Genomic DNA, 23393 nt, shown 5'->3' on the forward strand with positions numbered 1-23393 from the left:
TACCCCTCAGGTTGGTGCCCATACAATTCCCAATCACCAGCTTCCTGCTCAACACTGGGCCCAGAAAGCCCCCACTCACCTCCACCATGTCCTGGGGAGGCTCTAGCTTGGAGTACCCCAGTCCTCAGCCACAGGAGACAAGATGCACCATCCTCCCTCCCTGTACCTGCTTCCTTCTTTGCCTCCTCCCCCTCCCTCTGCCAAGTCCCCTCCTCCCAAGCCTGACCTGACCATCTTCCTGTAAGGCCTCCTAGGCTGGCTCCCACACCCTCTCCTCACTGCCCGCCTTGTGGCATCTCACTCCCACACCAGAGTCCTCCTCCTCTCTCTTAAAAGCCCAAGTTCACAGCTGGAATGCTTTCAGTGAGGTCCTCAGCCCTGGCCTCTCCCCTTAGGACTTTAATCTACTTGTGGCCACAGACACGCCCTCACATCTTCCAGATAAATGCCACCTCTTCCCCTAGCATGCAGGACTTGCCTTTTTTCCCACTTCACTTCCTGCCACCTCTGAGCCAAAATCACTGTTCTGGCCTGAAAAATACATGTGCTGTTCCCAAACAGGCCTTCCTCGCTCAGGTCTCTGTGTCTGTGCCTGTGCTGGTTCCTGTCATGTGCATTCTTGCCTCATCTTCTCCATTGGGTTAACTCTCTCTTTTTGAGAAAACTTCATGGCTCAATTCAGATCTCTCTCTCTCTCTCTCTCTCTCTCTCTCTCTTCTCTCTCTCTCTCTCTCTCTCTCTCTCTCTCTCTCTCTCTCTCTCTCTCTTTCTGTCTCTCTCTGGAAAGTCCTCCCAACACCTTTCTTACTGTTTTTGCCTCTGTTCCTCCTACCAGCTTGGAAGTAGCTTGAGGGCAGAGGAGGGTCAGGTTCACTTGGGGTCCCTGGCTGGAGCCTGGCAGGAAACACTGGGCTCCCCAGCAAAGGATGTGAGGAAGGGGCCTGGGACTGGAGGGAGATGGGGCCAGTGAGAGGGAGAGAGGGAGGGAGGGCGGTAGATGGCCAAGGAGGGGCCAGAGAGCCTTCCAGCCTGGGCCTGCAGCCTGTGCTTCACTGAGGTAGGGGGGGCAGATGGAGCTGCCCTGAGCTGGAGCCTCTCGTGGCTTCCTGCCCCACTCAGTCCATATTTAGGAACCCATTTCCCACATGGATTAAAATAGTCCTTCTACAAGTGCCAAAGCCCTGAAAATAGGCATGGGGTGCAGGGAGGGCTGTCCCCGGAAAATATAACAAATGCCCCAGTGGTGTCTCTGCAGAGCACAGGAGCCAGAGCCCTCAGCCTGGACCCACCCAGGTCCAGCTGCCAAGAAATCCCTGAGCTGTCTCTCCTGACCCCTTGAGTTGACCCTGAACATAGCCCCAAACCTCCTAGATCCTCAGTTTTCTCATCGCCCTTCCCCATAGCCAAAGCCTTCTCCTCCTCCAGACCTCCCCTCAATGTCACCTCCTCTCAGAAGCCCTCCCTAACCACCCTGTCTAAAAGGGACCTCAAGAGTCCTTCACTCTCTCTTCATCATTTGTTTTTCTTTCTTTCAATATGTCCTTTGTTTACTGAGGTGTAATTGGCATATAGTAGAATGTACAGGTCTCAAGGGTCCAATTCAATGAGTTTTCATGATTGCATACACCCTAGGGACCCAAACTTCCATCAAGACAGAAAACATTCCTAGCTCCCCAGAAAGCTCTCACATCATCGCCCTTTTCACTTCCTGTGCAGCACTTGCTCACAACCTGCAATTAGCTTGTTCCTTTGATAACTCTTTAAGTAAACACACACGTACAGATATTGTACTTCCAACGTGCCTGGCTCTGTTTGGGGTACTTCATAAATATTAGGAGGAAAGGACTTAATTGTCACCACTTTTTGGATAAGAAATTGAGGCACAGAGAGGGGAAGCAACTGGCCTCAAATCACATGGCTGATCCCCCAGCCAGGCCGACACCAGCAGCCTCCCTGATCAGACTGTGGGCCCACAGGGCAGGGCCAGTCTGCCTGGCCACCTCGAGGTCCTAATACTGGGGCACAGGGCCTGGTGCAGAGCACTGACTCAGGTTATAGTTGTAGACTTTTTTTTTTTTTGAGACATAGTCTTGCTGTGTCACCCAGGCTGGAGTGCAGTGACACAATCATAGCTCATTACAGCCTCGATCTCCTAGGCTCATGCGATTCTCCCACCTCAGCCTCCCAAGTAGTTGGGACCAAAGGTGCATGCCACCATGCCTGGCTAATTTTTTTTTTTTTTTTTTTTGTACAGATGGGTTTTATCATGTTGCCTAGGCTGGTCTCAAACTCCTAGGCTCAAGCCATCCTCCTGCCTTGGCTTCTGAAATGCTGAGACTACAGGTGTGAGCCACTGTACCTGTCAATATTTGTAGATTTAATAAATCTATAGAGTAAGGATGAGGGGAAAAAACTCTCACAACCCATCATGAGGATAAGATAAGATTAAACTGAGGAGGCCCTAGTGAGGTTCAACAAATGGGAGACATGACAACCTGGCCAAACTTTCTCCTTGCTGCCAATGGGCAGCCTGTACCTCACCTACCCTCTATGTTGAACCAGGCTTTACCTCCACTTCCAGGGAGCCCAAACCATGACTACTCCAGTCCACAAGGAATTGCTGCAAGTTGGCCTCCTTCACATAGGTACATGACTCCACACTATTCTTCACAAAAGGTAAGAGCTCCATCTTCCCAGGCATGAGAATGAGCACAGAGTCAGGACACAGGAGGCCCAGACTCTATCCCTATTCTCAGTATGACCTTAGGCCAGTCCCTTTTCCTCTCTAGGCCTCTATTTCCCCAATGTTAAGCTGTAGGGCTTAGGCTATACAGAGTAGGGAAGAGAAGAGAGCAACAAGGGGGACTTCTAGAGAGGGGTTCCTTGCAAAGTGCCTACCATAGTCCCACTCCCACATCACTGCCCCCATGGAGGGCCTCTGGGTCCCCATGGACTCCATATCCACATGCTTAAGCCCACTCGGGGCTACCTGGAATAGGCAATGATGTCATGGTTCCCAGTCACAGCTGGGACGACAAGAAGATAGGAGGGGGCTGGGCACAGTGGCTCACGCCTGTAGTTCTAACACTTTGATAGGTCAAGAGGGGAGGATCACCTGTGGTCAGGAATTTGAGACCAGGCTGGCCAACATGTCAAAACCACATCTCTACTAAAAATACAAAAAATTAGCTGGGTGTGGTGGCAGGCAGCTGTAATTCCAGCTACTTGGGAGGCTGAGGCAGAATTGCTTGAACCTGGGAGGTAAAAGTTGCAGTGAGCCAAGATCTTACCATTGCACTTCAGCCTGGGTGAGAAAGTGAGACTCTGACTTAAACAAAAAAAAAAAAAAAAAAAGAAGAAGAAGAAGAAGAAGAAGAAGATAGGAGGGGACTTCTGACAACCCAACAGACCCCCACCCTTGCCTCCTCCTCTCCTATGTTCCCTGAGCTCCCCAGGGGTCCACCAGAGCTGGAGGGTCTGTGATGGCACTTGGGCAGTTCCACAGCTCCAGCTAGTGTTTAATAGGTGCACACAGACACACTCTCACACACACACAGACACACACCCTGTGAGGCAGAAACCGGGCTTCTTCCTGAGGAAGGGGATTCCTGACTGTGCGCCTGAGGTGTGAGTCCCCCCTGAAGCTCAATGAGCATTGAATTTGAGATGACGTTTCCTTTAATGAGTAACCTCAGGCCTCCAGTTTTGATGTACTGGTTTTCACTTCCTCCTTTTCCCCTCATCCTCCTTTGTCAAATTTTCTCTCTTGCCCCCAGAGCCAGCAGCCAGAAGGCCAAGAGCCCTACTGACTTCACCAGCTAGTGAGCCCCAGCAAAATTTGAGAGCAGAAGGGCCCGCACCCCTCTAGCATCACCAGGTAGGATGTGGGGGCCTCAGAACAGGCCAGGTCCCTCACTATTGCCACACTATGTCCCTTCTCACCCAAGGACAGGGCTTATTTGTGGGTGGAGGACTTCTTGAGTTCCATAGATGGGAAAACAACAGCATCATTTGCCTGTTTGAAAAACAATTTGCAGTTTACAAAACACTGTGCTGTCCCTTATCTCATGAGAATGCTTGGTGCCACCCTGTGAGGCAAGCAGGGTGGGAACCATTAGCTCCAATTTACAGATTGAGGAAACACAGGCTGGGGAGAATGAAGTCATTGCCCTGTGGCCACCTGGCTGCAGGATGGTAAGACTGGAGGAGGAAGGAGAACAGGACTTTTGAGAGAGAACCCAGACAAGCCCTCCCTGAGGGGAGATGAGAGGAGGGGGTGGCCCCAAGTTGGAGAGGCACCAGCCAAATCCACAGCTTGCAAAAGACTCAGGAAGCTTGTTCTGAAATAAATGTGTGCATCGGTGCGTGGGTGTGTGCATATGTAGGGGTACGAGGAGGGTATGTGGGGGCGTGCGTGTGTGTGGGAACATCAGTGTGTGCATACATGCATACATCCATGTGTAGGGGTGTGTTCATGGGTGTATGGGGATGGGTGTGTGGGCCCATGGGCATATGTGTGTCTCCCGTCTCTGCAATGTTGACTTTGAACTTGCAGAGACCAGGATTAATCCATCTGTCCATTTGTTTCTCTAATATTCTCTACTTCTCCAAAGTACCTAGCAGAGAACTGACCACAGAGAGCTGCTTAAGAAACACTGGGGGGTCTTATTGCCACATCTCAACTTGGGACAGCCTTGTGCAAGAAGGTGACCAAGCCCAGATGCCTCCATTCGTACCTTCTCTCCCACTGGGACCCCATCTTCATGGCAGAGCCTAACACTTCTTGTTACTCAAAACTAGAAAAGCACTCTGTCGTCCTAGAGACCAAACAAAGCTGGGATGTCTGCAGTGACTCTTGGAAACCAGTCTCCAACACCCTCCTCCAGCCACCTCCTCACCCAGGAAGGACACATGGATGGCCCCATTCAGCTCACCCCAGCGCTGGGCTCTTCTCAAGTAAAAGTGCCCACAGTATCTCCATCTATCCCTCACATACAGGAAGTGCCAAGGCAACCAGCCTGGACAAGCAGTTTGCCCACCACCCCCTGCAGCCAAACCCCAACTTCCATACCCCTGGCCAATTAACCTGCAGCCCTGGCTATGTTGCTCTGTGGCCTCTGCCAGAACACCCACTCTTTCTGGGGTAAGAGAGATGACTTATCTCTCCCATCAAAGAGGCAGTAATAAATTAAGAAGCTGAAGTTCTGGCTTTTCTGATAACTCACAATATGAGAGACATCAGCCCTACCGGAAAGGGAACTTCCTCCTGGAGGCCAGGGATCTAGTTCCTCTCACCATCCCTTGAGGGCCTCCAAGCCCCATTATTTCTACAAGCCCTGCTTACTAACAACAGTATTTTCAGACATTTTACAATTCTAAAACAAGACAGAAGCCAAATAAAACAAAGACAGCAGATTCTCTTTAGCATGAAGAGAACAATAAAATGCACCAGAAACCCATCTAAGTTCATAACTATAAATGAGGACAAGTTTTAATTCTGAGCTTCCTGGAGGTCTTGGCAAAGAAGGGAACCAGTTAGGCTCTGCTGCTTTTATTACCCCATGAGGAGGAGCACAGACATTCACTGAACATTTTCTAAGACGAAATTCCAAAAGGGATTTCACATCAAACCTTATATGGGAGAAAACCCTCTGGCAACACTTTCAACAGCAATTTTGCAAAAGATACAGACAGACTCAAATGAACATATCTAATATGGATTTCCCCATGAAGACTGAAGCCAGCACATGGGCCTCAGCTATCGCCTGGCACGTGGGCCAGGAGTGCTGGAATAACATCACCAGACCTTTATTTTCTTGGGATTCCAGCTTTGTTTTGTGCCGGAGGACAGAGAGGAGAGGAGCAGCAGGGACCAGCATGTCTTTCAACACCTTCTCTCCCACCTAAGGGTCTCATCCCAGCCTCAGGCAAAGGCAGGCCAGGATGCTGAAGATTAAATAGCAGTAGCACGTGCCCAACACCAAATCTCAGGCAGCAGAACTGTGGAGAATGTTATAGGGAAATTTAGTTTCATTGTGGGGAACCCCTATTCTTACAGAAACAGGCCATGAATAAGACAAAGCACTCTGAACCTACCACACTCCCTCCTTGACAAGTCTTCAAGTCAGCCATCTCTAAGATCTCCCCCAGCTCCCAGTTGTATGATTATTTGGGATTATTTCCCAAGGAGATCACATCTCAAATGATATAAGACACCACTGGAATAGCAGAATTCATTTTACAGCCAGTTGTTGAAACCCCTGCCAGCGCTGCTGGCACCTGTGCAGGCCATTAACACGCTCGGCCCTGCCAGCCAGTGTGACCCTTGCAGGCTGCTTTGCCCACTCAGTGGGTCACAGCCTCAGCCTCTGCTCTGGGAGGAAGATGTCAGGATGGGACTGACCCTGAATGCAAAGTTCCAAAGCAGGCTTTTCCTTCTTAAGGCCTCAGTATCTTCCTTACAATCCCAGAGCCCCACTGCTGCCCCCCACCATGTCCTCCCTCTCCCTTCCCCCAAGGGCACCAGTGCTATTTGGAGAGCTAGTAGTGTCCTATCTAACTTTGTAGACACAGTTTCAAATCAGAGCTGCAGACATGTGCCATTATTCTCTCACACACTCATTTTCCCAGCTTTCATAGCTCATTAAAGGAGCTAATGGAACCAATTTTGCAGCTATGGATGAGTTGGCCTCCTGCCAGATGAGACCTCGCTTCATTAAGTTCTGACCACATCCTGTCCTCTGTCTCACCCTGTCCATCTATCTTTCCTCCTCAAAGGCTCGGTTCCAGAGAGGGGGGCGGCTCATGTGATACCACTGACCCCAAATGTCCAGGCCCCACCTGGGTGCTGAGGGAATGGTGGAGTCAGGCAGGATTAGCACTCCCTACATGACAACAGCCTGTCTCTGGTGCTGGGCCAGTACTGTGCTGAGGCCCAGTACTGGCACCTCATACAGTGCTCACCATATCCCAACAAGCATCAGCAGCACCCTTCTACCCATGGGGAAATGTCCCTCTGGGAGGATAAATGACTTGCCCAAAGTCACACAGCTGGGTAGTGAGAGTCAAGACTTGAACCCGGACCTGTCCCCTGCAGTGGGGACCATGTGACAGCTGCTTCACCCCTTTTCCATGCAGCTTCAAGGCTTGGAGTAGGCACTCATTCCCAGGACACCGGCCTGGGGAAAACAAACCGAGAAGGCCTCACCACTCCTTCAGAGAGCTTGGCCCACGCCCCTGGTCTGGACCAGGCCCTGCTGTTTGGTGGCTGTTACAACAATGGCAGCTGTTCATGGAGCCCTGCCCTGTACCAGGCATGTCACACCCATTAGCTCTTGCCCTTCAACAACTACATTTTTAGCCACCATTTTCAGATGAGGAAACTGGGGGTCAGGGAGGCTTTGCAGATTCTCTGGGTCACATGGTTTGCACATGGCCACCTCTGAGTCAGCGTTCTTTGGGAGCCAGGATTCAACTTTCATCCCCAAGGAGGCCTGCCCATGTACAGATACCCTCCCAACTGCTGCAAACTGGCCCTGTCTTGGGGGGCGGGCCTGGGCTGGGACTGGGAATGCTGCCATGGGCACTCTGTCCTCAAGCATTTGGAGGTCTATGGATGAGTAGACAGCGATGCTTGATGAACAAGGACATGTACATCTGGGAAAACTGGTCTTGGCTCCTTCCCTTCCCTTCTCCTTTCTTTCCAGAACCAGTCCTGGCAGAATATGCAAGATGGGAAGGGCCAGCCCCTTCTCAGGGAACTCATGAGGAAGGAGGACCCCCAAACAATCACTCCCCTTCTGGGCCAAGGCCAGGACACCTGACGCGGGACAGGGTGGCAGCTGACAGGCTGGGAACCTCCATCTGACTACTTCCCACCAGAGTCCTGGGAGGGGAGGGAGGAGCTAAGGTTCTGAGTCTAGTGTCTTCCCAGGAAGCTCTGCTGATGCTGAAGCTAACACAAATTTTGAAATCATCGAGTCTTAGGAAGACAAGATTCCTCTGATTTACTAAATTTTGATGGCCTCGGTCGATCTGCTTCCTGCCAGCCCCAGACAACCTGGAAACAAAGGCTGAAATGCCTAGACTGGGGGATGGGAAGAGTGAAAGGAAATGCTTCTAGAAAGAGGAACCTGAGTGAGGCTCCCAGGCAGGAAGAGGCAAGAACAGTGGGAACGTGAGTGCTTGCTGGGGTGGGCTGGGGGTCCCAGTGCCCCAGACCAGGGACCAAGCACAGCAGGACCAGCTGCGGCCACAGGGGTCCAGGTCAGACAGACCTGGATGCAGAAGCCAAGTCTATCCCCAACTCTCCTGTGGCCTTGAGCAGGCCATTCAGCCTTTCTGAGCCTGATGGGCCAATCTGGAAAGTGGGGATGGTGCTAACACTCCTGATCCCAGGGAGCCATGAGGAGGGGATGAGAGCACATGCAAAGAGCTCAGACAAACGCAGTGTCAGGTGCACACTGAAGGTATTGAGGGGCCACGACGGCACAGGTAAAATTGGTTTCCAGGTTTGCTTGAGGACTCCTGGTTTCAGGATTCCCCTGGGTCTTCCTGAAATGGTCTTACACTCCTCCTTCCCTGTTTCCCAGAACTCAGAGAAAGCTAGGTGCAGCCTTGGGAACCCAGGGGAGGCAGAACCCCTCCAATCCAGCAGGTCACAAAAAATGGTCTCAGATTCTCAGCAGGGCAGTGCCAGACTTGGCTTTTCAAAGGTAGACCAAGAATCTTGAGTTTATGAATCCTGTTTTGCTGTGAAAGTCTCAGTAAGGAAGGAGCTGACCCTCCAGGGTGGGGAAAGGGTGGCTGATCTCAGGGGAAGGACTTTGGGGAATGGGAACCATGGCTGAAAGGACAGAGACCCACACCAGGGAACTCACCCAGCTCTCAGGCTTGGCCAACTACAGGAGGGGACCCATCCTCACTTCTTTGTGGCAATCCCCGACTCTCCCAGGTAGCAGACACCTTTATACCCCTTACAACTCTGAATAGCCTTTTGAACAATGTCCCTCCTGCAAAGTATGTGGCCCTGGCCAGTCCCTTCACTTTCCTGAGCCCTGGCTTGGATATGTGAACTGAACACCCACTCTCCTCCCACATGGCACCTATGTTACAGGTGGAGAAAGAGGCCCAGAGACAGCTATGGTTTCCTTCCCTCCCCCAGAGGTTCTACAGCAAGAAAGTGGCAGGATCAATACTCCCTCTGCCCCTGACAGGTGTGGGATCCCAGCATTCTGCCCACAGGCTTCCCACAGAGGGCTGGGGAAGGCTGCAGAGACCACTTATCAGCCCCTTGAGTATACACTCAGAAGATCCAGGTTCTGGTATCTTCCTTTAACTTCAAAGAGGAAAAAGGAATTTTTGTATCAAATCAGCTACATAATCTGTGAAACTTTACCCTGGTTCTATTTCTTCTATGACAGTGTAAAAATAGGACTTTTTCATCATAAGACTGGAACATTTTAGCTAACGCAAGTGTTTTATTGTAATCTCATAAATAATGTCCCATCAGCGGTCTCTCTTCGTGAAGAGACCCCTCACCGGCCATGAAATATGTGCTCCCAACTGGCCAATTGTGTAGCAGTGATGCTCACATAGCTGGCACAGGGTTACAAAGGACCGTGCCACCCTCCCTAGCTGGGGGTGGCCACGGCAAGTGAGGTCATGCCTAGGTGACCCCTGCTGAAGCACCCAGCAGGCCATGCCTCTAGCCAGCTCTGGAGAGAGGGGAACCAACATCCTCTAGCTTTCAGAAGAATGACAGCTGGTCTCTTGCCTGGAGGAGACATCACAGAGATGACAAAGGAATCAGAAGTGGGTGTGGAAAGATGCACGGGCTTACCCCCAGAGGCATGGCACAGAGGCCCTAGGGAACCTTCCATCCCCACCTCCCACACTGACCTTCTACCTCGTATCTGCTCAGCATCTCTCCCTCATCCTTTGGCTTCATGCACATCTCTGCAGCTCCCCATACAGGCCTGGGTGAGCACAGGCAACCATCTCTCTCCTCAGACTCCTTCTAAAAGTGGCAGGGGCACTGGCTGTCCAGGCTTCTAGTTTCCCTCGGTCCCTGGCCCCTATCCCCTCCTGCTTAAGTTCAGCCAGATGGTCCCAAGGCATCAACACCCAGCCAGCTCCCGGAAGGCTTCCCTAGTCTCTGATCACACTGTGGAGCCATATCTGTGAGGTAGAGGAGAAGGCCCTGCCCTCTAGGGGACCAGGCCCCCCCCTCTAGGGGCCTGGCAGCTCTGAGGGACACTGCTTGTTACTGCCATGGGAATAGCTGCAGTGACTCACTCACTCCCAGTCTCCTGGGCCTGCCTAGGGTAAGGACACACCCTGGTGCTGGCTCAGCCTGACTCAAGCACTTAATTAGGCCATGAAGTACAGCGGAAGGGGTCCCGAACCTGAGTCATAACCCCCAGAACTCCTGTCCCTGGCAGAATACAGCCCCTGATGGTTCCCTCTGACAACACCATTTGCTGACTAGCATGGGAGAAGCATGGTGGGACACCCTCTGATCAGTCTCCATGCTATCCACTTGCAAGAGCTGCCCCAACAGTGGGCAAGGCAGGCCCCCAACCTACCTGCTTCCCTGGCACTGCCCATGGTCACTGACCACCTAACATGTCTTCACAGCCAAAAGGAAGGCCCTGGCTAAGCAGAACACCCAGGCCCTCTTTTCTTTATTTTTTTTAGACAGAGTTTTGCTCTTGTCACCCAGGCTGGAATGCAATGAAGCAATCTCAGCTCACTGCAACCTCCACCTCCCGGATTCAAATGATTCTTCTGCCTCAGCCTCCCAAGTAGCTGGTATTACAGGTGTGTGCCACCACGCCTGGCTAATTATTTTTGTTTTTAGTAAAGATGGGGTTTCACCATGTTGACCAGGCTGGTCTCAAAATCCTGACCTCAGGTGATCCACCCGCCTTGCCCTCCCAAAGTGTTGGGATTATAGGTGTGAGCCACTGCTCCTGGCCCAGGCCCTCATTTTACAAATGAGCAGACTGTGGCTCCTGATCCCCAGTGGAGCCGGCACACAGGGAAGAATGGCTGAGAGCCAAGCCTGGGTTCCAGCACAGGGCCATGTCCCTACTATGTGACCCTGGGTGAGTTACTCTGCCTTTCTGAACCTCAGTCTCTGCATCCATGACATGGGGTTGATAGCCCATTCTGATTCTGCCATGTTTGTGCCTGGCATGTAGGAGGTGCTCAGCAAGTGGGTGCCTTTATTGCCATCCCCCCGTCCTCTGTGCTGTTGCCTGCCAGGGAGCACAGAGAGCACCTGCTGGTCCCTCTGCCACATCCTGAGAAGGGGGCTATAATGTTAAATGAGCATCTATGGATGAGCTATGGGTCCCTTGTGGAGGCTGAACCCTTAGGAATGGGACAACGAGTGTGGCAGCTCAAGGTCCTGGTCCCTCAGACCCCTGAATGTAGCCTCTGAGCCTTAGCAGGGTAAGGGTGGTCAGGTGCAGGGTGCTGGCTAGAAAGTCTGGAGTGTTCACCCCAGCTAGCCAGGTGCAGCTCACACTCAGTTCTGCCCTCTGTAAAATGGAAGCAGGTTACACCTCACATCTTAGCCCTCCCAGACTCCCGCCAGCTCCTCTGGCTGACTCTGAGACTCTTGACTCAGGTCACATCTCAGCCCCATCCATCCCTGACTGTGGCCAAGGAACGTTTGGGGGTCACACTATGCCTGGTTCTACACCATTGTCCCAAGCAAAAGTCTCAGACCATTGGACTGTAAAAGGAGACCCAACAGCAGAGACTGCAGCTGAAGCTGACGTCCCACAAGCCATGGGGTTGGTGGTAGGGGACCTTCTCAGATTACAGCTCAGCCCAAGAACTACTGACTCCACTGTTTTGACTGCCAAGGCTGCTGACACCTGCTCAAGGCGGGCAGGAGGAGGGGACACTGTGAGTGGCATGGGTATAGCAAGCACTCCTTCTTCCTGCCCAGCCCCCACCCTCCCCTGGGGTGGCGGTGGGGGAGTGAGCTGCAGGTTGACCAGGATGAATCCTCAGCACCTGACCTGACCCTGCTCTGTCCTCCACCTGCCCTCAGCCTTCCAGGCTACAGAGAAGAGGCCTTCAGGCCTGAAACACATGAGACAGGCAGACTGGTAAGGCCCAGGAGAGGGGTACAGAGCGACAGCAGGAAGAACAGGTGAAAAGGAGAAATGAGAGGGACGAGCAGGCAGAGGACAGGAAGATCGCTAGTGCCACGAGGAGAAGGCAGCAAAGACAAAGACCTAGTCTAAAGAAAAAGGCAATCCTAACCCCAAACCCGCCTCAATAACAAAAGCAATCTTTTCAGCATCTCCCACCTGTCCAGTGCTGAAAGGGCCTCCTGAGGCTCCTCGCTCCCTGAACAGGAGCCTCATGTTCCTGCTCTAAGCAAAACCTCCACAGTTCCCACACAGCAGGATTTTAATCACAATTGCACAAGGCCTAATCCACTTAGTTCCAAAAGGGCAGGAGGGTGGGGAGGAGCCGGGACCCAGAGCTCCCTGCACACCATTCTTTCCTGTCCCTCAAGGGGCTGGTTTCCCCAGGTGCAGGAAGAACCCAAGTGAGTCCTCATAAAGAGCAATAACGTTTCACCAACAAATGCACCCAGGCCACCCCAAATGAGAGCCCTGCCGTCTGAGAGTGTCTGCTGGCCTGTGTTGTCTCACAGCATGAACGCAGGGATAGTAACAGTCACCGAAACTAGATCCTACCCTCCGCCACATATTCAAACCCAGGGTTCAACTACGCCACAAAGATGATGGTTTTGCAAAGGATTATGAAACTACCTTTTGTCCGAAGTCACTTGGGAAGAATGTGGCAGAAAGGATTTTAAGCCCAGAGCTCTGGTCCTCTCTCAACCCCAGGTGGGGCCTCTCATCTGGGACCACACAAGATCGCAAATAGATGGAGGGAGAGCATTAGAACTAAAGTTCTCCTGGGAAAACCCCAGCACTCGCGGGAGCTATGGTCTCACTGTCCTGTGAGCAGCAGAGCCAGCTCTCCAGGAAGTGCTCAGTGTGTACTCTCAGGGCACAGCTATGCTTGGAATGCCCCTCTCACCTAAGGATGTCCTCAGCTCTTGCCTGGGACTTCACCATTAGACATGGCAACCTGGAGCCAAGGGAGGTTGGGGGCTTACAGAGCCAGATGTTCCAACCACTGCCTTCACACAGGGGTCTCTCATAATGATGTCCCCAGTAGAGGAAGATGAGGAATCTAACTCCACTTCCTCAAGTGTGAAGCTCAGAAGAGATATAACAGACTTGTAATGAAAACTGGGTCCTTCCCATACAGTCTGAACAACAGCCCAGGTGACCCAGAAGTCCCTGCAGCACCCTCAGCAATAGTGCTCTACCCTTCAAGGCCCTACACAAATGCCTCTTCCTTTACAGATTCCTCTGGTCCTTCCTCAGCTTCCCAGGCTTTGTCAGGACTTTGACACTGGCCCTATTGAGGTCAACCGCATCCTGCCAGAACACAGGTCTGCGAGCAGGAAACTGGTACTCCCCAGCAGATACTGAGTGTCTAAATACACACACACACACACACACACACACACACACACACACACACACACTGCCTTCCTCTGTCATCCACATCCTTCTCAAACCAGAGGTCTGGATTAAACTGGCAACCGCTTCCAGGAAGCCTCTCCTAGCTGGCCCAGCCCAGATAGAGTTTCCACTCACCCACTCACCAGTCTGACTTCCTGCCCACGGTGCTCTGGGCTTTGCTTGGCTGCACTTGTCTGAGACTCACAAGGCCTGGGAAAAGGTACACAACCTTTCTGAGGTGGCCTCTGCAAACATCATGGTCCTTGTGTGCTGGCCTCATGGGACTGCCACCTGTCCAATCACTGGCATAGAGTTCCATACAGTAAGGAGAACTGGGCAGATGTAGGCAGACACTGGCAGCATCACTCAGGGCCCAGCTGGGGCTGCCAGGGCTCCCAGTAGAGCCAGAGAGGACAATGCCAACATCCTTCCAAGGGTCAAGTCTCAGAGACCCTCCCATGTTCCCATAGACTTGCATGAGGAGAGAGATGACTTAGCTGCTAGGACTCTGGCATCAAACTGCCTAGGCTCGCATCTCAGCCCTCCTTCCCACTAGTTGTGCACTTTGGGCAAGTTGTTGACCTCTGAACCTCATCCATATAATAGGAGTGATAAGAGTTAGATAACTCATGCTGTGCATTGTTGTGCACTGTGGACAGGGCCTGCCAGGCAGAATGCTCTGAAAAACTGTTAGCCATTTATGTGGGTATCAGGATCCACGGCACCAAGGCCTGAAGCCTGGAGAGCTGACATCAGCTCCTAGATAGGATGGGAAAAGATCCTAGAAGCCCCAGTGGAGGTGATCCTGAGAGAAGGCTGGGAGCGCAGCTTCGAAAACAGGAAGCAAGGCCAGCCAGGCATGGTATGAAGCAAGTCGGAACAATCAACTTCTGCCTAAAATTCCACTATTTGCATTTTGTAGGGTTTGATGCCCTCCTCAGGATCCCCATGAAAAAGCAAATTGCCCATCCCTGGCAGTTAATACTCCAGCTCCTCAGATTCTTTTCTTCCAGGTAAGGAGCAGTGTTGGGAGAACTCAGAGGGCAGTGAAACTATTTCCAGGGACTCTGTTATACATGGCTGCCAGTCCCACCTGGTGCCTCCCGATTTGTTGCCTCTAACAAGTGGCCCTGTGGAGGCTGATCTGACCAGTCTGGAGATGGTAGGTGAGGAGTTGGTGGCTGCCAAATGAAAAAGGGCCTGGCCTGCCTGGCAGCTTCACCCGGCTTCAAATCCAGCTCGACAGCACCAGCCCCAACAGGCCAGCCTCACCCATGGAGCAGTGGGCACCATCCCCCTAGGGAGGGTGAGGCATCCAGGATACTGGGCTCCAGATCCACTGCTTCCCAGTCTCTGCATCCATTACGTTCTATGGCCTTTCGGCATTCTGGTTATACAGAGTCCCTCTGCCTACTCAGAGGTGCAGCCTGGACAGCAGGCAGAGGGCAGAAATGGTCTCATGAATGGGCATTTCCTTTCTCCCAGGAATTCCCCAAGAGGTCTTTTGGGGCAGTGGAACTGTTAGATTCCACTGTGAATTCCCAGACCTTAGAAGAAGAGAAATAGCATTTCTCTGTGGCTTATCTCTGAGCTGGAATCAAAGAACCTCTCTCCTGTGGAGAAAGAGCAACCTAGAAAAAGTCCAGCTCTTGATGCTCCTTCCAAAGCTCAGAGAGGTCAGAGCCTGGTTATTTTCATAAGCATTCATGAGTCCCTGATATATGCCAGCTTTTGGGCCCAGGTACTGTACGGGAGATTTGAATCAAAGGGGGTTATTATGGCTTTAGGAGTCAAAAAATATTCCATTGCCCCAAAGCCAGGAACTCTGGGCAGCTTCCTAGAAGAGGTGACACTGGGACTGAGTCTTGACAGATGGGAAGAAATTCCTCAGTGCTGGAGAAGGAAAGATGTCACCTAAGGTAGAAGAAGGTGGGCTGGACTGCAGAGGCTTCGAATGCCACAATTAGAGGCTCAGAACTATACAGCCAAATCCCCAAATCCCTGTGTAACCTCAAATCCCTGTGAGATCCTCTCCTCAGGGTCTCCAGAGTTTACTTTCCCATCTGTCAGGAGAAATATGTCCTCTTCTGTGTTGTGCTTTGAGGCATCACTGAGATACCACATGCAGAGCAGCCTGGGTCCCGGCAGCCATCTGGCATCAAGGGAAAGGAAACTGTCCCAGAGATGGCAGCCCCAGCAACCTCCCCAGATCCCGGGAACCAGAAAGAAGATGCTTGCTACAAAGACTTGACCCAGAGGACTCTGCAGGGGTCTCCTGGATATGTGGATCCACCACCCTACCATTCCACTTTCCTTAACAAACAAGGGACGAAGAGGGCACTAGGAGCCCAGAGGAGGTTCCAACATGCTTTAGGGGTCAGAGGGGAAGGGCTGCCAGCCCTACAGTCTAGAACACAGGGGCAGGAAAGAAGACCCTACCTGCAGACCCCATTATGTCTCCATAAAACCTTTTATTACTTTTCTTTCTTTCTTTTTGAGATAGGGTCTCACTCTGTCACCCAGGCTGGAGTACAGTGGTATGACCAGAGCTCACTGCAGCCTCAAACTCCTAGGCTCGAGCAATCTTCCCACTTCAGCCTCCTGAGCAGCTGGGACTACAGGCATGTGCCACCACATCTGGCTAATTTTTATTTATTTATTTATTTATTTATTTTTGAGACAGAGTCTTACTCTGTCACCCAGGCTGGAGTACAGTGCCATGATCTCAGCTCACTGTGACTTCCACCTCCCAGGTGCAAGAGATTCTCCTGCCTCAGCCTCCTCTCAGTAACTGGGATTACAGGCACCAACCACTGTGTCCAGCTAATTTTTGTATTTTTAGTAAAGATGGGGTTTCTCCATGTTGGCCAGGCTGGGCTCAAACTCTGAACCTTAAGTAATCGGCGCCCCCTTGGCCTCCCACAGTGCTGGGATTACAAGCATAAGCCACCGTACCCAGTCCTAATTTTTAAATTTTTATAGACATGGAGGTCTTACTATGTTGCCAGGACTGGTCTTAAACTCCTGGATTCAAGTGATCCTCCTACCTTGGCCTCCCAAAGTGCTGGGACTACAGGCACGAGCCATCACATCCAGCCTATTGCTTTTATTTAGAGATTCTAAGTGTCATGGTCACTTCTGCCTGTTAAGAGGCCAAAACCACAAGAGGGCTGGACAGGAAGTCAGGGAGGGAGAAAATTCTGGCTTCTGCTACACCCCCCACTTCAAGCCATGTGACTTACTTTGGGTCCCAATTTTCACATATGTGATAAAGTTTGAGGGTTGGGTCTTGGATGTGGTGGGGTAACTGATGTGTGACAAATCTGCAGGGCTGTGCCCAGTTAGAGGTAAAGCTGAAGGGTGCTAATTAACTAGTTAAGCCTGGGAGAGGGCACAAGCAAGAGGTCAGCAGGAGGAACAGAAACTGGAGGACTGCCTGGCCCATACACCCTCTCCAAGAAAGGCAGTCCTCCAGTTCCTGCCAAGAGGACAGCAATGAGTGCTTGGGGTAGAATGGAGTAGAATGGCTGCACTGGCAGCAGAAGGTGGCCTTGGGAGGGAGCCACTGAGTATGACTGAGGCCAAGAGGAACCAAGCAGGTGGTCAGGAGCTAAGGGAAAGCGGAAGAGGCCCAGCTCCCTGGGAGGGAGGGACCTGCTCATCTAGGGCCTCCACAGAATAGCAACAGTTACAGGGACAGTGGCCACAGCTCTTCCTGTTTTATGAGTGCTTGCCGCGTTTCAGGCATCCTGTTAAGCACTATCTGCCATCTTGGGCAACAGAGCCAAGAAGATGAGCATGAGACAAAAGGGCAGAGATGGCCTGAACAAGTTCAGGTTTTAAGATGAGGAAAGGCCAGCCTAATAACCTGGTAACCAGGGAGGCAGAAAGACACAGAGCCCACCACTGTTGCCTAGGCTGAACTGGGGCAGCTGTGGGGAGAAGGCTAGGTAGATGCAAGGAGAGGTCTGTGACCCGTCATGAGCTGGCTAAGCTTCCTAGGCCCAGGCCTGCCCATGTACTAAGGTCCCTAGGTCCTGGCCCTCCTGGGCAATGGGCAGAAGCTATAAGTGGGGAGGTGCCACCTCCTTCCTCATAGCCACAGCTAGCACTCACAGGACAGGTAAAATGTGTATAACAAAGGTTCTGCTAGCCCAATATTGGAAGGTAATAAATGTCTACTTAGCTGGGTAGGGACTTCTAGGCTTGGTCACCAGGGCTCCTGGAGTGGTAGCCCATCTAATCCATGTCCCCTTTGAGGGCCAATTTAGGGCCAGATCCTGAAGGTCCCAAGCTAGTAGCCCCAGCCATGCTCACCCATAAAGGGGTACAGAGGGAAACCCACTCCAGGCCTGACCCAATTTCCAGTCCAGAACAAGGAGACCACTGATGAGGTGCTGTGGAAGTTCTTGCAGTCAGAAGTTCCCCCAAGTCACTCATCAGACAAAGCATCTATGGGGAAGGGGTTAAGTCTACCCTTACTTAAAGCTGGCACTGTATGAAGCCACAAATTCTAGCCTCCCACCCGATCCCTGACTCACCCACAGCATCTAGACACCACAGGGACCGGTCAGAGCTCAGTCTTGGCCCATGGGGCCAAAGCCTTGGTATTGAGGAGTGGTTCTCTGGCTTCACCCACCCAGACTGCCCTCAATCCTAGCACAGGTGGAAGGGCTAAATGGTGCCCAGAGGAGGATGAAAACTCTCATTCCTCATCCCCTTATGTCCACCTGCCCTCAGAAAAGCCACTTTTTCCCTAAAACACTCAGAGAATCCCATTCCTGAGACTCTGGAAAGCTCATGTGCCTTAAATAAATCCTGTAACCTCTCCAGACCCGTACAGGTAACAGGTCCCGTGCCAAGTGCTTTACATGAATAATCTCATTTCAAGTTCACAACAAATCCTTATCTTTCCCTGTGATTAGACATAGAAGGCTAGCTTCAAGAGTCTAGAATATCACCCAAGGTCATGAAACCGGCAAACACAGGATACCTATCAGCCATATCTAGAGGACTCTGCACTTGGACTCATAATTTAAATTTCTGTAAAATGAGAAGAGCCTTTGCTGTACTTTTAGCCTCCAGGAGCCACTATCCCTGCCATGCTCTACCTCTCTAGGTGGCCATTGGCATAAGCCACAGATGAGTAAAGACCCCAGAGATGACAGATTCAAGGGATTCTGGGTATGGGTTGTGGCCCTAGGCCCAGAACTGTATTCCTTAAGCCAGAACCAGGTACCCACCTGTAGCATCCTCACCACCCCCACTATGCCACCTATATCAGCGGGCCAGGTCTCCAGGGGGCCTATAGGCTGAGGTGGTTAGATGGCTGGCCCATCTTCTGCCCAGGAACCAGGGATGGGTTGGAGCAGGGTTTGTCTCTTTCAACACAGGACCAGCGACTCATCAGGAGTCCATCAGCAGCCTCCTGAGGCTCCACAGTTGCAATAGGCATCAGCCTTGTCCTTTGGCCAGCCCTGGGAGGCTCACACCACTCCAGCCCAGACAGGCAGGGGCCACAAGGAAGAAGCAGCCCCACCCCAAGCCTTGGTGGGGTCTCAGCTTCCGGCAAAGGGAACAGATCCATTCCAGTCAGAGAAGCTTCACATGGAAGGGGCAGCCAAGCTGAACAAGAGACCTCCTTTAGGCCTGCAGCCAGAACCCCAGAGTCAAGAGTGGGGTCCCTCCAGGACACCCCAGGCCTCAGTGAAGGCTTACTGACCTTCAGAGCACACTTCTGCCCAGTGAGCCGATGGAAGCACTCCAGCACCTTGCCGTTCACACCAAGGCCCAGCACCTGCTTGGACAACTTGTAGTCGTCGGTCACTGCGTACTTCTTGGGCTCCCGCCGCCCCCCCGGAGCACCGCCCAAGCCGGGTCCGCCGGGTGCAACTGGTAGGGGCACAGGGCCCTCCTGCTCCTCTGCTGTTTCGCCATCCATGGCCCCCGCGGGGCGCTCAGAGGCGGCCCCAGCCTGGTGCTTCTAGTGGCACCTGGGGGAAAGGGGAAGAGTGAGTCCCGCCCAGATTTTTCCAACACACCCCAGCCTTGGAGCTTCTGAACCAGGCTGGGCTGCCGGCCCGGGGCAAGCTGGGAGTGCGGGACGAACGCCTGAGGAGAGTACAGACGTGCAGCAGGGGGCGGTGGTCGCGCCGCCGGATACAAGAGAGAGTACCGCCCGGGCACGTGTCAAGAAGGGAAGGGGCCGAGCGCCCAATGGCCATGAGGACCCCGTAGGAGGTCGCAGAGGGGGCCGGGGAAGGCGTACCTGGCCAGGGCTTACCTGGCGGCAACCCACCTTGCTGAGGCACCAGCGAGGGGCAGGGAGGGCGGTCGCGGGAGCTGGCGGCCGTGGAGCGCCCAGGGCGGAGAGTCGCGCTGCCGGCGCCCACGTGACCTCCCCCCCCCACTCCACCCCTAGCTCCCCGCGCGTCATCCCAACTTGGGGCCCCGCTAGGTCCGCCTTAAAGGGCCAGGCGGGACCCGAGTCCCGCCCCTGAGCCGGAACAAAATCGGAGGCGTGGCTTCCCGAGGGGAACCGGGAAGAAACAGACACCAGTTTCTTGGTGTCCCTGGAAACCGGTAACTTCCTCGGTTTCCAGGGACACCAAGGGAGACCCCTGTACTAGCAGGGAAGTGGCATCTCGTCGTTGTTGCATTCGCCACTCTCTAGCCTCTGGTGGCTCTGGGAGTCTCTCTAGCACTGGCGACTGCCCCCTTTTGTGCAGCTCCCGCTCATGCGTCCCTGTGGTATATACGGCGTCCTGGGGACCAGGAATCCTGAGTTGCCATTTGGTCAGATCCGCCAACCTTTTCACCTTATGGTTTGGGCTTTTGGCGTCGAGTTTAAAAAGTCTCTGCCTCCCATCGGAGTGGCAGACGTTCCCCATTAGCTTTGTAGTTTTGCCTTGTACATTTAAATCTCTACTTTATCAAGCCCATCTTAGACTACCTTACATATTTGAGCCAGTTTTCCCAACACAGGCTGTTAAACAACTCTCATTCCTCAGATGAGGAAACTGGGACCCCTGGAGAGAAAACAACTTGTCTAGAGCCATAGGGAGGATGGCTGTCTCCTGGGACAGATCTGAACTACTCGGGCACATCGCTCCACCAACCCGAAGCTGAGAGACTAGCGGGGGGCTGGGAAGGCTCACTTGGGACTGGGAAGGTGCCGCTCAGGGCAGGGGCTCTGCATGGGCCTCTGCTGTCATCTACAGGCCATCTACAGGACTGCGGGTCCCACGACCTCGGTCCCACTTAGGCGTCTCCCAGCCATCCTACTCCTCCTGGCTCTGGAACTTGGACCCAGTGAGTGCCTCCCCTCAACCCCACTCGTTAACAAACGCACACTCACAGACGCCTGGGCCGCATGTCCAGACTCATCAGAGCAGGAGCTCTTGGAGAGGTGATCGTTCTGTAAATGAATGAGTGAGTGAAAGGGCGCTGCAACTTATTGGTGGGTACCCACTGTGTGCAGATGTTCAGTGGGGATGGGGGATGGGGCTCTGCCCCTATTCTTTACAGGCTATCTTCAAGCTAGCAGTGTTCAGTGAAGCAGGAGGCTCAAGATAATAGCCTCAGCTGACCATAGTGAACAGACCAGATGGTGGGTAAGTGCTCTCTCTGGAACCCACTGACCTTATAGAGACTGGAGGAGGTCACACTATCCCTTCTGGCCCACACTACAGACAAACAGGGCAGAAAAACCCAGAGAGGTTAAGTAACCTGAGGTCAGCAGCTGTCATGACAGAACTCCCATTCCAACTCCAAAGCACAACTTCAGGGCTAGGCTCTTAACCTCAAACCACGACCTCCTCTCCTGGTCCTTCCTGGCTCCTCACACAGCCACATATACAAACATGCTCTCATATATGCACACATGCACTCACACCTTTACACATATGCACACACACATACTTACACATAGGTATGCATATGCATAAACACACATGCATATAATACACATACACACAGATACATGTGCACACACACATGCATTTGTGCCCAGCTGGACTCAGGATTGATGCCCCTGAGCCCAACCTGAGAGTCTAATGCAAGATCTCAGAGCCTTGGAGAAACCCTATCTGGAAGCTTCTACTGCTGGGGAGCTGAAGAAAGCTCTGCTCTCTAAAGGCAACTGGTTTGAGCCTGGTGAACCTGAGGCTGAGCAAGATGTCATTCCGGATGAGCAAAAGGCTAGGCAGCTGAGGGTGGAGGCTGGCTCCTTGCCCCAGCCAAAGACATCTCACTGAATATTCTGTGAAGATGTCTTCTTTCTTTAAAATGGATTTAGATTACAATTGCTTTAAAAATTTTATAATTGTATTTTTAAGCTGATCTCTTTTTATTAAAATTTTAAGTTGCATAAGTAAGACTTGTTCATTGCAATTAATTCAAATTATACAGAGGTATGAAAAGTAAGCAAAGGTGCTGCTTCTCCCCTCCCAGTCCCTATAACCAATGTCCATGCTTCCACAGGCACACATGTCCCCCTACATGGGTCCATCAGAGACATGTCTTGTAACTACTCACTTAGCCCAGGAAAGTCAGAATATGTGGTTTTCTCTTAGTGCTCATGTTCTAGCATCCACCTGCCACATCCCCTCCACACTGATGGGAGGATTCAGTATGTGGGATGGCCGGACCTGGTCAGGAGTGGGTTTATGGTGACAGACTCTGCCACACAGCCTTTCATATAGCTGTGTATCCAAGGGGGCAGAGACTTTGGAATAGCTTAAAGTGAGAGTCAGGGCTGAAAAACTTTCTCTCTCTCTGTTTCTCTCTCCCTTCCTGGAGAGAGGAGGCTGTACATGGTGAGAGGATGGAGGCCAAATGAGCCAGACTTTGGGGAAGGCACTGCTGTGTATTCTTGTGATGCATCTGCTGATTGTTCTGGGAGGGAGGAGCAGGGGAATCTTGCAATAAGGTCAACCCCTGGGGTGCAGGGGAGGGATTATCCTAGAAGAATCTATGGGGATTTGGCTAGTGAGGGCATGAGAGAGGGCAACACTAGGTGGCAGTGTGGGCCCAGCAATCAGAATGGGGACTCAGGGGAGCAGCCAGGGCAGAATTAAGTACTAAGATGGCCAGAGAGATCCACAGTGCCTGAGACAGGCAGGCACTTGGGCCAGAACAGGGGCACATCACTGTTCCCAGCATGCAGATGAGGTGCACAGTGCTGTCATATTCACACACACACACACACACACACACACACAAATAGTTGGAAGGCCAAAACCCTTGGGACTCTTTGGTTTACACACAGACCATATAATCACCTCTGTAGGGGATGCTTTCAAAGGGACTCCCATTGTGCTCTGACATTTACTGGTCTGGGGCAGAGAAACTTCACTGAGGACCTTACAGCTGGCTGTCTAGGAGTTGGCAGATCACCAGCACCCATAGAGGAAGTAGGAGGAAGTGTGTAGGCTCTTGGCTTCAACCATTACTTGCCAGCTGGAGACCTAGGGTATACTGTAACCTCTTCATGCTTTAGTTGCCTTACTTGTAAAGAGGAGATAATATGTGATAGTTGTGACAATGACATGAGGCTGCAAATTGCTGAGAGTGCTTGGCACATAGTATATGTTCAGTTGAATAGTCATGGTGAGGGGGAAGAAGTATAGTTTTGGTAGAGACCTTGGGATTTGGTCCCATAAGAGACCAAGGTTCAAAATTTTAACTCCATTGCATGGCACCTGCAAGTCCTTTTGTCTTCATAGTAATGAGACAGTGGACAGTTCCTACTGGCAAGACAGTGGTCCACACAGGGGCCCCATACCAGGCTCCAACTATCCCAACCCTCAAAGTGGGTTATGAAGT

General features: G+C 52.2%; 1 protein-coding gene across 3 annotated transcripts in view; it reads right to left on the reverse strand.

Moving 5' to 3' along the window:
- The window catches only part of MAPKAPK3 (MAPK activated protein kinase 3), a 37945-nt gene extending 17958 nt beyond the window's left edge, over window positions 1–19987 (reverse strand). The window contains exons 1-2 of one of the 3 annotated variants that reach the window (XM_010347099.2): window positions 19852–19987; window positions 19291–19561 (exon numbers count right to left, since the gene is read on the reverse strand). In XM_010347099.2, the coding sequence (XP_010345401.1) occupies window positions 19291–19509 (219 nt within the window). In that variant the 5' untranslated portion in view covers window positions 19510–19561; window positions 19852–19987. Of the gene's footprint in view, window positions 1–18811; window positions 19266–19290; window positions 19562–19851 lie in introns of those variants that run through there. The other 2 variants (XM_003936617.3, XM_074403781.1) reach the window with 2 other exon arrangements.
- Between the last annotated feature and the right edge of the window lie 3406 nt (window positions 19988–23393).

This window comes from Saimiri boliviensis, chromosome 8, assembly GCF_048565385.1.
Source record: "Saimiri boliviensis isolate mSaiBol1 chromosome 8, mSaiBol1.pri, whole genome shotgun sequence".
Classification (NCBI taxonomy): Eukaryota; Metazoa; Chordata; class Mammalia; order Primates; family Cebidae; genus Saimiri; species Saimiri boliviensis.